The 16,759-nt window shown below is 49.9% G+C and overlaps 3 protein-coding genes across 5 annotated transcripts in view; all 3 read left to right on the top strand.

The window, feature by feature from the left end:
• The window catches only part of SPAG5 (sperm associated antigen 5), a 16,925-nt gene extending 12,860 nt beyond the window's left edge, over positions 1-4,065 (top strand). Inside the window, exons 16-24 of the mRNA XM_017542098.2 lie at positions 1,508-1,619; positions 1,789-1,875; positions 2,141-2,261; positions 2,378-2,489; positions 2,876-2,956; positions 3,107-3,262; positions 3,343-3,417; positions 3,550-3,630; positions 3,865-4,065. Coding sequence (XP_017397587.1) covers positions 1,508-1,619; positions 1,789-1,875; positions 2,141-2,261; positions 2,378-2,489; positions 2,876-2,956; positions 3,107-3,262; positions 3,343-3,417; positions 3,550-3,630; positions 3,865-3,936 — 897 coding nt within the window. The 3' untranslated portion in view covers positions 3,937-4,065. The remainder of the gene's footprint in view (positions 1-1,507; positions 1,620-1,788; positions 1,876-2,140; positions 2,262-2,377; positions 2,490-2,875; positions 2,957-3,106; positions 3,263-3,342; positions 3,418-3,549; positions 3,631-3,864) is intronic.
• A 652-nt stretch (positions 4,066-4,717) lies between these two features.
• On the top strand, positions 4,718-8,451 carry ALDOC (aldolase, fructose-bisphosphate C). 3 transcript variants are annotated; one of them, XM_037743289.1, is made up of 10 exons: positions 4,756-4,848; positions 5,590-5,648; positions 6,065-6,200; positions 6,287-6,498; positions 6,615-6,669; positions 6,764-6,924; positions 7,029-7,112; positions 7,357-7,531; positions 7,631-7,830; positions 7,945-8,451. In XM_037743289.1, the coding sequence occupies exons 3-10, from the start codon at positions 6,089-6,091 to the stop codon at positions 8,038-8,040; spliced, it is 1,095 nt and encodes a 364-aa protein (XP_037599217.1). In that variant the 5' UTR covers positions 4,756-4,848; positions 5,590-5,648; positions 6,065-6,088; the 3' UTR covers positions 8,041-8,451. The 3 variants fall into 3 exon arrangements, with proteins under 3 accessions (XP_017397583.1, XP_037599217.1, XP_017397584.1); XM_017542095.2 differs by having other exon boundaries at positions 4,786-4,848; positions 5,593-5,648; XM_017542094.2 differs by lacking the exon at positions 5,590-5,648 and having other exon boundaries at positions 4,718-4,851.
• A 1,365-nt stretch (positions 8,452-9,816) lies between these two features.
• PIGS (phosphatidylinositol glycan anchor biosynthesis class S) overlaps positions 9,817-16,759 on the top strand; it is a 19,765-nt gene continuing 12,822 nt past the window's right edge. The window contains exons 1-3 of the mRNA XM_017542091.1: positions 9,817-10,462; positions 10,733-10,872; positions 10,957-11,068. Of these exons, the coding sequence (XP_017397580.1) occupies positions 10,429-10,462; positions 10,733-10,872; positions 10,957-11,068 (286 nt within the window). The 5' untranslated portion in view covers positions 9,817-10,428. The remainder of the gene's footprint in view (positions 10,463-10,732; positions 10,873-10,956; positions 11,069-16,759) is intronic.

The following is a 16,759-nucleotide window of genomic DNA, read 5'->3' as shown; positions in this document are numbered from 1 at the left end:
GTGCCTTTGTAGTTCAAGAGCAACCATAGACGATGTGTAAATGAATGGGTCTGGCTGCATTCCAGGCAAAAACAGTTAGCAGGCTGGATTTGACCTGTAGGCCTTTGCTAGCCTTCCCTCCCCCTACAAATACAGGAGTAGGAACAGACTTCTGATAGGGTGGCACAGGGAAAATGGTGAACTCAGCTTTATACTAAGTTGACAGATTGACTGTGGAACCTTCTGGTAGATTCTTCACAGGCAGTTAGCCTTTGAGTCTGCAGACTGGGAAAAAGTCCAGTTGAGAGATTGAAGAGTCATTCACGTGGAAGGGAAGTTTCAAGTAGATGTTTTTGTGGTGCTCCCGAGGTAAGGCCATGCTGGGAATGAATTAGAGTAAATTTAGGGCCAGGGACTAAACCCAGAGGATCCAACAGTTAAGGAAGGACCTGTGGTTAGAGAAGAAATAACCAGAAAGGTGTGAGGTCTGCCTTTAAGGGAGAGAGACTCATGTCCTGGAAGCTAAGAAAAAGAAGTTTCTAAAAGAACAATGTGCTCATCAATATCAAATAGGTCAGGTAAAACAAGAGCTGAAATGTATGCATCACATTTGAAAGTAAGGCTGCCATTGGTGAACCAAATGACAATGATTTAGGTGGAATGATGGGGCAGAAACTTGAGTGTAGTGGGCTGGGGAGTCAACAGATGGTGAGAATTATAAGCAAGAAGTATGGGCTTCTTTCCTTCCCCTTCCCCTTCCCTTCCTTTCCTTTCCTTTTTCCTTTCTTTTCTTTTTTTTGAGATGGAGTCTCACTCTGTCTCCCAGGTTGGAGTGCAGTGGCACGATGTCAGCTCACTGCAACCTCCACCTCCTGGGTTCAAGCGATTCTTCTGCTTCAGCCTCCCAAGTAGCTGCAACTACAGGTGCGTGCCACCGTGCCCAGCTAATTTTTGTATTTTTAGTAGAAACAGGGTTTCACCATATTGGCCAGGCTGGTCTCGAACACCTGACCTCGTGATCTGCCCACCTAAGCTTCCCCAAGTGCTGGTATTACAGGTGTGAGCCACCGCGCCTGGCTCCTTCCTTCCTTCGTTCCTTCCTTCCTTCCCTTCCTTCCCTTCCTTCCTTCCCTTTCTTTTTTCCCTCCCTCCCTCCCTCCCTTCCTTCCCTTCCTTCCCTTCCTTCCCTTCCTTCCTTCCCTTTCTTTTTTCCCTCCCTCCCTCCCTCCCTCCCTCCCTTCCTTCCTTTCTGGAAAGAAAAGGCAGTAGCTAAAAGGGGATTTAAGGTAAGAAGAAGGGGTTTTTTTTTTTTAGTTTCGTTTAGGTTTGTTTTTAAAATACTGTTGTTTTTGTGGGAGAGGCTTAAGAATATAAACATGTTTGGGGAAAGGTACTAATAGGGAAGTGGAAGATAGAGAATTGTGGTAATAGGTGGGACAGCATTTTGAAGGAGATGGCTGGGAGTTACCTGGAAGCCCAGAAGTTCACTAGACCTGAGCAGCAGCTATTTTTTCTTTTTTGCCCTTAGACTGAACAAGAGACCCTTCTGCTGAGCACGGTCTGTGCTCCCACCCAGGAACACCCTCTGCCCAATGACAGCACCTTCTTGGGAAGCATCTTGACAGCAGTGGTAGCTGAAGGTTAAAGGTCCTGGGATTTGGGGGTGGGAAAGTTGTGACTGTTGTCAATATCTTCAGCTGTTGAAGATGCCCATCAGCGGGCTTGTCTGTCTTTCCCTGGCTTCCATTATGGTAGACTCCTGACTGGGTCACCAGAGGGGCCCTCTCCCATGGTTGGTTTTTCTCGTAGAGCCGGAGTCAGCTCCCGTGCCCTTGCTTGGAAGTGATAAGAGTGCTTTCACCCGAGTAGCATCAATGGTTTCCCTTCAGCCTGCAGGTTAGGAGTGGCTCCGGGGATCCTGCCTCATTTCTAGAAAATCTGGTGGTGATGAGTAAAGATGAAAGCAGTGAGAAGTGCTTTGCTCTAAAAACCTCAATTCTACTTGGGCTCATTTTATTTCTGCCTTCTGGGATCTGTAATGTTCCAGACATACAAATCCTGTGGGTGGGGAACACGGATAAGAGTTGTAGAAATGATGGCTATACACTCCTTCCTTCCAGGGCTGGAAGGCTACATCTCTATCTGGGACTTTCTCTTTCAGAGACCCCGGGCATGGAGGAGAGCCTGGCAGAAATGAGTATTATGACTATTGAGCTTCAGAGTCTTTGTTCCCTGCTACAAGAGTCTAAAGAAGAAGCCATCAGGGCTCTGCAGCGAAAAATGTGAGTGGGATGCAGCTTTGGTGACAGAGGGACAGTGACACAGCCTCTTATGCATGCCAAGGGTCCAGCTGGCCCCTGAGAGGACAGGAATATTGTTGAATTCTTCCCTCCTCCAGTTGTGAGCTGCAGGCTAGGCTGCAGGCCGAGGAAGAGCAGCATCAGGAAGCCCAGAAGGCAAAGGAAGCAGACATAGAGAAGCTGAATCAGGCCTTGTGCTTGCGCTACAAGGTGAAGGAGGGACCTAGAAGTGGGGCGATGAAGAACTGGGGCAGCTCTACTGGCCTACTGGGACCCATTATCTCTCCAGGAATCTGGGTGGTAGGGATTTTCCAACCACTGCCCTAGTTTTGCCCTTCCTGGGGTCAGACATTTCACATATCAGCTATAGGCTGACCTATCTTCCCAGGCAGACCCAGGAGAAAAGTCAGGAACTCTAGCAGAACTCTCCCAACACTGAAATGTGCCTTGCCTGACTTGGCCCTGGAGGAAGAATTGGAGTGATACCAATTGGTCTCATGTGGGCTGAGCATGGGTCAGGCACTCTCCTATCTCCTGGCAACGGTTCTGAAGAAACCAGCTCTCCCTGTGTCTTCTCACCTCCCTTGCCCTCACAGAATGAAAAGGAACTCCAGGAAGTGATACAGCAGCAGAATGAGAAGATCCTAGAACAGATAGACAAGAGTGGCGAGCTCATAGTATGTTCATCATGCCCAGGCCTTTGCCCTCTGTGTTACCAGTGGCCAGGATCCCAAATATGAGAAGTGGATTCCTGGTTTACTTATGTTCACCACATGTTGCCTATCCTTCTTATGTCCTATTGGACACCTCTCCATTCTCATTCCCAGAGCCTTAGAGAGGAGGTGACCCACCTTACCCGCTCACTTCGGCGTGCGGAGACAGAGACCAAAGTGCTCCAAGAGGCCCTGGCAGGCCAGCTGGACTCCAACTGCCAGCCCATGGCCACCAGTTGGATCCAGGAGAAAGTGTGGCTCTCTCAGGAGGTGACTCAGAGTTAACAGAGGAGCTGGGCAGCAGGTGGGGACCCCAGGCTGTACCCCTGTTGATCTGGACATATTTCTAGGTGGACAAACTGAGAGTGATGTTCTTGGAGATGAAAAATGAGAAGGAAAAACTCATGATCAAGTTCCAGAGCCATGTAAGAATGTCCATGCCATTCCAGGGCTATTTCCTACCTTTGTTAACAAATGCCCTGCTGTGTTTCCCCTGTCCTACCAAGCTTTTCTTGTTCTTTTAAGCATAGGACTTATGAAATCTGTTTGCTTTCCAGAGAAATATCCTAGAGGAGAACCTTCGGCGCTCTGACAAGGAGTTAGAAAAACTAGATGACATTGTTCAGCATATTTATAAGGTACAGGAACAAGGGAGGTGATATAACTAAGCCACCTGGTACAAGGCCTGGCCCCAGGAGGTACTGATGAGCACAGCTCTGGTTCCCAGCCTGTGCTGAGATCTGGGCCTGAATCACTATTGCAGGGTTCTCTGTCTGTTTTGTCTCCTCTAATTCAGTGGCTGCCTCCTGGGGCTGGGAGCCTTGGGCCTTAGGCCTGTGATCCTGAGTTGCTTTTTCTGCCTCTCTTCCCAGACCCTGCTCTCTATTCCAGAGGTGGTGAGGGGATGCAAAGAGCTACAGGGATTGCTGGAATTCCTGAGCTAAGAAACTGAAAGCCAGAATCTGCTTCACCCCTTTTTACCTGCAGTACCCCCTTACCCCAATACCAAGACCAATTCGCATAGAGCCAACTGAGTTTAATACTATTTAAATAAAGTGTATTTAATAGATTTCTCCAAGCTTACTGAATCCTATTTTTTGGGTGAGATGGGGCAGATTAAGTCAGGGAAGAGGCAGCTTGGCCCTTCTGCCCGGGCATCCTCCACAGATCCCTCCACCTCCTGCTGCCTCCAAAGCCAAGGCTGCCTGCCCTTCCTCCCTTCCCTTGCTTTCTCCAAAACTCTGGGCACCGGACTGCGTGTTCCCTGGCTCACCGCCTGGGGGAAACAGAATGGCTTCATTCTGTTACTTTCCCCAGCCCCCTCAGGGGTATGCCCTGGCAAATAGGGTGAGGACAGAGAAGCTCAGTTCCTTACTTCCTGCTCTGAACTTGGGCACCTTGATGATGCCTCTGCCCCACCTACCCAACCTGTTGTTAATGTTTCGGTGCCTCCTCTTCACGAGACCAATCTTAATCCCCAACATCCAGCAAGTGCCCAGCACGTGTTAAAGGGATTGTGGCAGAAATGAATGCAAGGTCATTTCCAGCCTCTCGGGTCCTAGCGGCGAGGCCCCACAAAGTGGAAGGGCAGTCCCTAACAGCCGCAGATGCCGGGCGGGGCACTCACTCCACCTCGTCGCCCCGCCTCCGTGGGCGTGGTCTTGCTCCGGACACCAGTCCTGGTGAGGGGGCGTGGCCAGGGCGGGGCAGGCAGGCCCCGCCCCCGGAGGAGTCACGTAGCTCTGCGGCATCCGCAGCCTCATTTACCAGAGCGAGCCAGGGCTGCAGCCACACCTGTTTGCCGATCAGAACCCGAGCGGTGCTTGTGGCTGCTGCTGCTAACTGGCTGCGCACAGGTAAGGCCAGGCAAGGCGGGAGCCGCTCAGCATCTCCGCTTCGTCTCCTTGGCTCTTCCCCTGCTATCTTCATCCTGCTCCCTGGGGCTCCTGGACCTGCCCTTTCGACTCTTTCCTGACATCTTTGCTCCTTTCCGCGCACCTGAAACCCCGTGGCTCAACCTCACCCGTTCTATCCCACCTCAACTCTCCCACCTGGACCTCAGCTTTTCCAATCCCAAATCCTCCTCTACTTGTTGAATTTTTCCTTGGAGTCTGCCTCTCCTATCCAGAGCATTTCCTTCTCTGCCTGCTCCCTCTCCTCCTAGGCTAGGTCCTCTCTCCAGTTCTCCCGCCTTCTCTGCCCCCGATCTAGGTCTCTCACTGACTGTTTAGCCTGCGTCACCATTATCTCCCCTCAGTCTTATCTCTCTCTCAGGCTCTCTACTCCTTTCAGCATTGGTCCTCTGCCCTCCCGTCTGGGTGTCTGAGTGTGGGGAATTGAAGTGCTTGCTATTGCTATCCCTCCCTCCACAGAGAGGAACGGGGATGACCTTTAGGTGTCACTAACCCTTGTCTCCACACACTAATGCAGCTGACCTGCTGGCCGTCTTTCCTACAACACTGCAGCCCCACTGGGGCCAACCTCCGGTACTGGGTGGGAGTAGGCAATAGGCATCGGCAGGCAGGTTTGGAGTACAGAGAAGAAGCTGCGGCCACTCCTACTCCCTAGCTGTTCTTCCTCCCAACCTTTTCCTTTAGCAGCTGAGAGAAGAGTGTGGCAATAAGTACTTCTGCCTCATTTTGAAGCCTTGGAAGTAAGTACCCTTTCCCTAGGGCTCCTGTGGAGGATGAGAAAAGGGAAGCTGGAAAGGCCAGGGCTTCTGCCTACCTCAACAAGGGGCCAAGTTCAGTGAAAGGAGGGTTGGCATCCTCGAATGGGCAGCAGATTCATCAAAAGACCTGTGGCTTCGGGGCTGCTCACCTCCCCACCCCCACCCTGCATCTTTCCACAGGGCTGGGAAGGGTGCCCACCAGGGACAAAAGGAGATGTGGGATCTGGAGCCCTAAGCTTGCTAGCTGTCAGAGGGATTGGTGCCACTTTGATGCCCAGGACTCATGCCAAGGACTGCTGCCCTGTTCCCAGCCCCATGTTTGATGGGGGAGGCCATTTGGTCCATCTGGCCAGGAGAGGCCGTGGAGGAGGTAGTGGATGAGGTCTGGCTTTTTTATCTTGTCTCCACTCCAGGGAGCTGTCACCATGCCTCACTCATACCCTGCCCTTTCTGCTGAGCAGAAGAAGGAGTTGTCTGACATTGCCCTCCGGATTGTAGCTCCGGGCAAAGGGATTCTGGCTGCAGATGAGTCTGTAGGTAGGTGAACATCTGTAGCCATGTAGGGTACAGGTGGCTAGGGGACCCTGGAGATGTTTTCACTGCCTCTCTTTGTTTGCCCCCAGGCAGCATGGCAAAGCGGCTGAGCCAAATTGGGGTGGAGAACACCGAGGAGAATCGCCGGCTGTACCGCCAGGTCCTGTTCAGTGCTGATGACCGTGTGAAGAAGTGCATTGGAGGTGTCATTTTCTTCCATGAGACCCTCTACCAGAAAGATGACAATGGTGTTCCCTTTGTCCGAACAATCCAGGATAAGGGCATCGTCGTGGGCATCAAGGTGCAGCCCCCAGCCCTGCTCTGAATGGAAGCTGGGTGTGAAAATAGGCTTGTGTAGGAGGGGTAGCGAGGGGAATCCTGCCTGAATTCAACCCTCTGTTTGTGCTTTCCCTATAGGTGGACAAGGGTGTGGTGCCTCTAGCTGGGACTGACGGAGAAACCACCACTCAAGGTATAGGGTGGGTGCGCTTGAGGACCAAAGAGGTGTTAGATAGTTGATGCTGGTAAAGAAGGGCAGAGTGATGAAGTTGGCACTGTGCTTGCAGGGCTGGATGGGCTCTCAGAACGCTGTGCCCAGTACAAGAAGGATGGTGCTGACTTTGCCAAGTGGCGCTGTGTGCTGAAAATCAGTGAGCGCACGCCCTCTGCACTTGCCATTCTGGAGAATGCCAATGTGTTGGCCCGTTATGCCAGTATCTGCCAGCAGGTGTGTGTGTTGGGAGTGCCCTGTGTACCTGGTGGGGAGAGAGTTACAGGGCTTTCTCTATCTCCCCTACTGCCCCTCCCAAGCATCTCTGCTCTTGCCTGCAGAATGGCATTGTGCCTATTGTGGAACCTGAAATACTGCCTGATGGAGACCACGACCTCAAACGTTGTCAGTATGTTACAGAGAAGGTAAGTTCACACACAAACATACTGCAGGAACAGCTCGGCAGGAGTGCCTGTTCCCTGGAGCCCCCAGCTTAGATCCAGGCATACTTTCTCCTAGTACTTTTTCTCTTGATTCTGGCATAGGCTTGTGATCGGAGCCTGCACTGAGCCCTCACAGTCCGTGCCCATCTACCCCTAGATACGGAGCATTGTGCAGTAACCAGTGGCGGCCCAGACCCTTAGTAAACCTCCTCTAATCCCCACCCAGGTCTTGGCTGCTGTGTACAAAGCCCTGAGTGACCATCATGTGTACCTGGAGGGGACCCTGCTCAAGCCCAACATGGTGACCCCTGGCCATGCTTGTCCCATCAAGTATACCCCAGAGGAGATTGCCATGGCAACTGTCACTGCCCTGCGTCGCACTGTGCCCCCAGCTGTCCCAGGTAAGGCCCATCTTCTGGTCCTTCTTGTGGCCTTCAGGGATTCCCTACCTGGGAAAAATTGGGAGTGACCAGTCAGTTTGTTTCTCTCCTCAACCCTAGGAGTAACCTTCCTGTCTGGGGGCCAGAGCGAAGAGGAGGCATCACTCAACCTCAATGCCATCAACCGCTGCCCCCTTCCCCGGCCCTGGGCGCTTACCTTCTCCTATGGGCGTGCCCTGCAAGCCTCTGCACTCAATGCCTGGCGAGGGCAACAGGACAATGCTGGAGCCGCCACTGAGGAGTTCATCAAGCGGGCTGAGGTTGGGAGCTAGAGGTGGTGGTGGGTGGTGGACAGTGCCCAGAGACTATAGCCTGGGCAGGAGTTGGCACCTGTGGGCTGGCTCAGCCTGCTTACTCCATGCTCCCTTTTGCAGGTGAATGGGCTTGCAGCCCAGGGCAAGTATGAAGGCAGTGGAGAAGATGGTGGAGCGGCAGCACAGTCCCTCTACATTGCCAACCATGCCTACTGAGTATCCACTCCATCCCACAGCCCTTGGCCCCGCCATGTGCGCTCACTTTTTCTTGTAGTCATGGCCAAGGCCAAATAGCTATGCAGAGCAGAGATGCCTTCATCTGGCACCGGCTTGTCTTCCTTTTCTCTCCTCCCTTCCCCTCTCTCATTGCTGCACCTGGGATCATAGGATGGGAGGATAGGGTGCTCCTCATGACTGAGGGCAGAAGAAATTGCTAGAAGTCAAAGCAGGATGGCTGAGTCTCCCCCTAACTCTGCCAGCTCTCACAATTTTCCCATGATGGGGTAGCTTCTCCTTGGGTTCTCCTTCTTGCCTGCCCTCTCTCCTGGGATCGGGGGTAGTACAGAAGCCCTGACTCATGCCTTGAGTACATACTATACAGGAAATAAATGGTAGCAAAACATGCTACTTTGCCTGTCTGTTTTACACATCAAATTCCCACCTCCCAGTTTCTGATCTCTGCTAATTCTATCTTTGGGCCTTCTGACTCTGGGGGTGGAAAGGGTGGGATTTGAGTTTTACTGGGCTTCGAGTTTATGGAGGAAGGGCACATGCAGTTACCATCCCCAGCTCAGGCTCTTGCTCTCTTGATGTCCAGGTCTGGAGTGGGGCAATGAGGAAGACTGCAAGTCTTCTAGGCACTACCACATCAGTGGCACTAGGCTGAAGCTACAGAAGGATGGAGTGAGGCCAGACTGGCAACTCCTGAAGACAGATTTGTGCAAGGCTCAAAGCAGGGAGGCAGCAGGACAGGCTGGGATAAGAGTGGGTGGGAGTCTCTCCTATCTTCCAGTGTTGAGCCCAGCTGGCCCCTGACACATTCCGCTAGGGGGAGCCACACCAGGAAGGGCGAGGGAGCACTTCGACTCCGGCCCAAAGAGGGAAACTCCGAAGGCTCTGCGGGATGCCAGGGCTGAGCAGGGCATCTAGGAGGCTGCCAAGGGCTATGGCCCATTCTCATTTGGGGTAGAAGTGTGTACAAGGGGGGCAATTTGAGGGTCTGGGTAAGGACAGCTCTGATGAGGCCTCGTGCTGAACTTTGACCACTGGTGGGGTGTGAGATAGGCTGAGAACCTGGGTCTACCTAAGCAGATAAAAAGATGAGATAAAAAGCTGTGTTTGTTATGTGTCAGCTGGGGAGGCAACAAATGCTCCACCCTGTGTGGCCTGACCTTATAATAACAAAAATAGCTTGCACATGGCACCAACCCTGTTCTAATCACTTTATATGTATTCACACATTTCATACAACTCTATAAAGCAGGTACTATTACTATCCTCCCTATTTTATTTTATTTATTTATTTATTTATTTATTTATTTAATTTTATTTTTTTTTGAGATGGAGTTTCGCTCTTGTTACCCAGGCTGGAGTGCAATGGCACGATCTCGGCTCACCGCAACCTCCGGCTCCCGGGTTCAGGCAATTCTCCTGCCTCAGCCTCCTGAGTAGCTGGGATTACAGGCACATGCCACCATGCCCAGCTAATTTTTTGTATTTTTAGTAGAGACGGGGTTTCACCATGTTGACCAGGATGGTCTCGATCTCTTGACCTTGTGATCCACCCGCCTCGGCCTCCCAAAGTGCTGGGATTACAGGCTTGAGCCACCGCGCCCGGCCTTATCCTCCCTATTTTAATAGAGAAAACAGACCAAGAAAGACACAGAGGGATCCTCTCAAGATCACTCACCCAGTAAGTGATGAAGCCAGGATTTGAACCGCAATGATCAGGATCTAGAGTTTGGGCTCATAAATTTTCAAGATTTTGAAGTGAAATATCCTGAGTTTTCCAAGTTGGAAATGAATTAAAATGAATTTTAAAATAGCGAAGAGAGCCAATCATGCTAAAATGTACTAGTTTGCTACCTCCATGTTTGAGGCTTGAGGAGAGGGCGCCCCAAGAGGAGCTCTACGATAAGAATGATAAAACCGTGACAGCTGACCTTTGAGGGCTTTCCGTGTCCCAGGCTCCTTAAAGAACGGCCTCATTTAAGTAAATATCTCCATTTTCACATGAGACAATTGAGCTTCGGAGCTGCCTGTAGTTGCCCAGCTATTATTTAACTACTGCAGAGGTTGCGCTCTTAATCGCAGGGCTAGGAGTGTGTTCTATAGGGAAGCGGGGGACTCCGTTCTAGCAGTGCCGAAACCCGCACAGCCCCTAGACCGCCGCTCGATGTCAGGGTGACCTCCTTTCAGACCTCCAGCAGGGCTCCCGGCGGAGCCCGCCAATCCCTTGCCGGCTTGCTCCCGCCTGCGGGTCTGGAGTGCCGCTCTCGATTGGCTTCGATCACCGCTGCGGTACCGCCCCCTCATTGAGGAGATTCCGATTGGGTGAGGGTCACGAAGTTCCGCCCCCGGCGGCCGGAGCAGCCGGAAGCCAGCATGGCGGCTGCCGGGGCCGCTGCTACAGATCTAGGTGCGGTGGGCTTCGGGTGGGAGCTTGCAGCTCGCTGATGCCAAGGGAGGAATGCAGGGATAGGGATTGTGGTGTGCGAGAGGTCCCGCGGACGGGGGGCTCGGGAGGTCTTTTCAGATGGCATTGCCTTCAGGCTTGGGCCGGGTCCATTCGCACCGGGATCCCAATGAACGCTGGCCCCTGGATGCCGGTGGTCGGGGCTTCGCGTCGGGGAGGGGGCTGACATCCTAGCCGGTTTCCAGCGCCTCAGTCTGTTCCCCATGCCCTTAGAGGTGGTCCGGGGCAAGCGCGCCGCCCTCTTTTTCGCTGCGGTGGCCATCCTGCTGGGACTGCCGCTCTGGTGGAAGACCACGGAGACCTACCGGGCCTCGTTGCCTTACTCCCAGATCAGTGGGTTGAATGCCCTGCAGGTGAGACTGCCGTGGGGGACGGTCGGGGGACAGCCCGCCGGCGAGGTGGAGACTCAGTGATGGCCCTGATGCCCCTTCCTGCAGCTCCGACTCATGGTGCCTGTCACTGTCGTGTTTACGCGGGAGTCAGTGCCCCTGGACGACCAGGAGAAGCTGCCCTTCACCGTTGTGCATGAAAGAGAGATTCCTCTGAAATGTGAGTTCCTGAGGGTCAGGGATGCCTTTCACGTCTGAGTTCACTCCAGAGCTGAGTTGGGTGGGAGGAGCGTGGGTGTACGATAAAGGCAGTTAAAAGCTTACTACTAAAAGACCTCTCTGAATGAACAGTGTGCTTGGTCAAAAAAAAAACTACCTTTAAATTCACTGTCATTAAATAGCAATTTTACTCATAAGACTACCTAATCAGGAGCAACTGATGCCCATCAGGGTATAGGGGAGGAGGTGGGATATAGTGGAAAGAACACAGAGTTTGAAATTAAATTGGGTTTGCATATAGGCCCTATTCAGCTTTTATTTATTTATTATTTTTTGGGAGGGAGTCTAGCTCTGTTGCCCAGGCGTGTGTTCAGTGGCGCGATCTCAGCTCACTGCAACCTTGCCTCCCCGGTTCAAGCAATTCTCCTGCCTCAGCCACCTGAGTAGCTGGGATTACAGGCATGCACCACCACGCCCAGCTAATTTTTGTATTTGGCCATGTTGGCCCGGCTGGTCTTGAACTCCTGACCTCAGGTGATGCTCCCGCCTTGGCCTCCCAAAGTGCTGGGATTACATGTGATAGCCACTGCACCCAAACCCTATTCAGTTTAATAATAAACACTTTACTGAGGTACTTTTTTTTTTTTTTTTTTTTGAGATGGAGTCTTGCTCTGTTGCCCAGGCTGGCGTGCAGTGATGCGATCTTGGCTCACTGCAACCTCCGCCTCCTGGGTTCAAGTGATTCTCATCCCTCAGCCTCCTGAGTAGCTGGAACCATAGGTGCACTCCACCATGCCCAACTAATTTTTGTATTTTTAATAGAGACTGGGTTTCACCATGGTGGCCAGGATGGTCTTGATCTCTTGATCTCGTGATCTGCCCACCTTAGCCTCCCAAAGTGCTGAGATTACAGGCCTGAGCCACCACGTCCGGCTACTGAGGTACTTTTTTTAGTTACCGGGAATTTGGGAATGAATAAGAAATTGATAACGGTTTCAAGACATTCATAGGTAGGTGAGAAAGATAAAATAAATTGCAGTAGAAGTATGCAAAAAACAGGGGTTGCACTTAAAGAGTATTAACCATCTGAGAGGAAAGAAAGGCAGAGAAAGTTTTGAGAGATGTAAATTTTAAGTCGGATTTTTAAAGGACGTGTAGGAATTCAGGTTAAATGGGAAAGGGAGAGGGAGAATTTCAGGCAGAGTGAATAGCATGAGACAGTATAAGGATAGCTAATAGTTGTTGCTTGCTCTGTGCCAAAAACTAGGTAAAGCACTTTATACATGTTGCCTGATTTGATCCTTTCTAATGATATGATCACCATTTTATAAATGAAGCAACTGAGGCTTCAAGAATTTAACTTGTCCAAGATCACACAACTAGCAAGAGATGGAACTGGGATTTAAATCCAGGCCTGATTCCAGTGTTCAGGCTTTTAACCAACAAACTATACTCCTGTGTGAACGTGTGGCAGGGTGAATCAGTACACTTGGGGGCTATGAGCAGTTTTGCCTTACTGGAACGTGTAGTGAAAGACTGGGAATGACTAGAGATGTGGATGGAGTCTAAAGCATGAGACACCTGTGTGCCATTTACATTTTAGTTCTTTAGCCTTGGTGAAAACGTTCTTTCTAGGGGCTGGGCGCGGTGGCTCACGCCTGTAATCCCAGCACTTTGGGACACTGAGGCGGGTGGATTACGAGGTCAAGAGATCAAGACCATCCTGGTCAACATGGTGAAACCCCGTCTCTACCAAAAATACAAAACATTAGTTGGGCATGGTGGCGCATGCCTGTAATCCCAGCTACTCAGGAGGCTGAGGCAGGAGAATTGCCTGAACCCAGGAGGCAGAGATTGCGGTGAGTGCGCCATTGCACTCCAGCCTGGGTAACAAGAGCGAAACTCTGTCTCAAAAAAAAAGAAAACATTCTTTCTTTTTTGAGACAGGGTCTCTCTTTGTTGCCCAGGCTGGACTGTGGTGGCACGACCAGGGCCAACTGCAACCTTGACCTATTGGACTCAAGCAATCCTCCCACCTCAGCCCACCCTTCCCATGTATTGTGAGACCACAGCCACATGCCATCACACCCGGCTAATTTGTTTTGGTATTTCAAAACATTTTTTATATACATATTTTATTTTATTTTATTTTTGAGACGGAGTTTCACTCTTCTTGCCCAAGCTGGAGTGCAATGGCGCGATCCCGGCTCACCAAAACCTTTGTCTCCTGGGTTCAAGCAATTCTCCTGCCTCAGCCTCCCGAGTAGCTGTGACTACAGGCATGTGCCACCATGCCCAGCTAATTTTAGTATTTTTAGTAGAGACAGGTTTCACCATGTTGACCAGGATGGTCTCAATCTCTTGACCTTGTGATCCGCCCACCTTGGCCTCCTACAGTGTTGGGATTACAGGCATGAGCCACCACACCCGGCCCTGTTTTGGTATTTTTAGTAGAGGCAGTGTTTCACCATGTTACCCAGGCTGGTCTCGAGTTCCTGGGCTCAAGTGATCAGCCTCCCAAAGTGTTGGGATTACAAGTGTGAACCACTGAACCCGGCTGGTTGAAACATTTTTTAAAAAGTAGTCATATTTTGCTGGGTGCTGTGGCTCACACCTGTAATCCCAGCTCTTAGGGAGACAGAGGCAGAGGATAGCTTGAGCCCAGGAGTTCAAGACCTGCCTGGGCAATATAGCAAGGCCCCGTTCTCCACAAAAAGGAAAAAAGCAAAAAGACAGAAAAAAAGTGTAAAAGTAATCATATTTTGTATGGTTCAGCCTCAGCCTCTGTACACAAACAGACTTTTTTTTTTGAGATGAAGTTTTGCTCTTGTTGCCCAGCTGGAGTGCAATGGCGGAATGTCAGCTTGCTACAACCTCTGCCTCCTGGTTCAAGTGATTGTCTTGCCTCAGCCTCCAGCGTAGCTGGGATTACAGGCGACTGCCACCACGCCCAGCTAGTTTTTTGTATTTTTAGTAGAGATAGGGTTTTGTCATGTTGGCCAGGCTGCTCTTGAACTCCTGACTTCAGGTGATCCACTTGCCTTGGCCTCCCAAAGTGCTGGGATTACAGATGTGAGCCATCGTGCCTGGCCAAACTTCTTGTTTTCTTTCTTTTTTTTCTTTTTGAGGCGGAGTCTCTCTCTGTCGCACAGGCTGGAGTGCAGTGGCGTGATCCTGGCTCACTGCAACCTCTACCTCCCAAGTTAAAGTGATTCTTCTGCCTCAGCCTCCCGAGTAGCTGGGACTACAGGTACACACCACCATGCCTGGCTAATTTTTTGTATTTTTAGTAGAGACAGGGTTTCACGGTGTTAGCCAGCATGGTCTGGAACTTCTGACCTTGTGATCTGCCTGCCTTGGCCTCCCAAAGTGCTGGGATTACAGGTGTGAGCCACCGCGCCCAGCCAAACTTCTTGTTTTCTAAATAAAAGTTGGACTATTCCTCACAAATTAGTTTGAAATTTGATTGTTTTCAGTTTATCATGGATTTCTTCATATTTGATGACACAGTGTTCAGTAATATGGGTATACTGTAAAGACAGTATAGGCAACACATATAAAGAGTGACCAGGAGTATGGAATTGGGGATCAGGGAACTGGATTCAAGCCTCATTCTGCTACTTATTTGTGTAAATTTGAGTAAGGTTGTTAACTTCTCTGAACCTTGGTTTCCTCATCTGTTAGTCAGAAGTAGTAATAGGGTTGTTCATTTAATCAACAAATATTTATTGAATACCTATGTCAGATACAGTTCTAGTTACTGGAGGTGTAGAAGTGAACAAAACATACAAAAAGAAGACAGACATTAAAAAAGACAAAGCGGGACGTGGTGGCTCATGCCTGTAATCCCAGCACTTTGGGAGGCTGAGGCGGGCAGAACACTTGAGATCAGGAGTTTGAGACCAGCCTGGCTAACATGGTGAAACCTCATCTTAACTAAAAATACAAAAATTAGCCGGACATGGTAGCAGGTGCCTGTAATCCCAGCTACTTGGGAGACTGAGGCAGGGGAATCCCATGAACCTGTGAGGCAGAAGTTACAGTGAGCCAAGATCGCACTACTGCACTCTGGGCAACAGAGACTCTGTCTCAATTAAAAAAAAAAACACACACACACACACACAAAAAGTAAGTCAAATGTATGTTAGACGGTGATAGAAGAAAAATAGAGGACTGGGCGTAGTGGCTCACGCCTGTAATCTCAGCACTTTGGGAGGCTGAGATGGGCGGATCACGAGGTCAAGAGATTGAGACCATCCTGGCCAACATGGTGAAACCCCATCTCTACTAAAAATACAAAAAATTATACGGGTGTGGTGGCGCGGACCTGTAGTCCTCACCACTTGGGAGGCTGAGGTAGGAGAATTGCTTGAACCTGGGAGGTGGAGGTTGCAGTAAGCCAAGATTGCGTCACTGCACTCCAGCCTGGTGACACAGCGAGACTCTGTCTCAAAAAAAAAGAAAAAAGGAAAAAAGAAAAATGGAGCAGGACAGGAGGAAAGGGAATTTTCTTGAGGAATGGGTGGGGATTGCAGTTTTAGATAGAGTGGACAAGGAGGGCCTCATTGAAAAGAGGACATTCGAGTAAAGGCCTAAAAGATGAGGGAACAGACTGTGTACATATCTGGGGGAAGAGCATCATGGCAGAGGGAAGAGCAAGTCTAAGGCCCTGAGTTAAGAGCAGGTTTTGTGCCTTTCAGGAGCAGTGAGAATCTCCTTGTGGCTTCACTGGGGTGAATGAGGAAGAGAGAAAGAGGAAATGAAATAAAACCAGAGCAGTAGAAGGGGGCTTAATCACTTAGGGCCTGGTAGGTCATTGTGAGAATTTGCATTCTAAACTTCTAGTCTAGATGAGAAGGGTTTTGTTTTCTAGTCTAGATTGAAGAGTTTTGTTTCTTTTTTAAACATGACTACCATTATCACACCTAACCAAGTTAGCAGTGATTCCTTACCTAATTCTCAGTCTGTATTTAGATCTCTCCAGCTATGTCTAAGATATCCTTTCACAGATGGTTTATTCCATCAGGATCAATAAATTGCATTTGTCTTTTTGTCACTATTATTTTATGTCAGTTCCCCCCACTCTTCCCCCATACATTTCTTTCACACCATTGATTTGTTGGAGAAACCAGGTCATTTGTTTTATAGAACATCTCACATTTGGGATTTGGCAAGTAGCTTCCTCACGATTTCATTTAACTCATTCCTCTAACATCCGTATTTCTTATAAACTGGTAGATCTAGCAGTTTGATTAAAGCCAGGTTCAATTTTTTGGATGAGAATGCATTGTAGTTGGTGCAGTGTACTTCCTATTGTGTTACATCATGAAGCATTAATGGCTGGTTATTCCATTTTGAGTGATGCAAAGATTATGCAGTGAGTTCAGGTATTGTCAGCATGATCTCTATATTTTAGAGTTCCCCATCAACCTTTCACATGATATTTTTAGCATCTATTTGATCACGGAATCCATTTTGTTAGCAGCCACAAGATAGTGCTTTTTAAAAAAATTTTTTTTTTTTTAGAGACAAGGTCTTACTCTGTCACCCAGCCTGCAGTGCAGTGACTCAATCATAGCTCACTGTAGCCTTGAACTCCTAGGCTCAATCAAATCCTCCCACCTCAGCCTTCCAAGTAGCTAGGACTACTGGCATGTATCACCATGCCTGGCTAATTTTTTTTTTTTTTTGA

This window comes from Cebus imitator, unplaced genomic scaffold (genome assembly GCF_001604975.1).
Source record: "Cebus imitator isolate Cc_AM_T3 unplaced genomic scaffold, Cebus_imitator-1.0 Scaffold140, whole genome shotgun sequence".
NCBI lineage: Eukaryota > Metazoa > Chordata > Mammalia > Primates > Cebidae > Cebus > Cebus imitator.
Note: the sequence above shows the minus strand (reverse complement) of the source record. Positions and strands in the feature narration are given on the sequence as shown.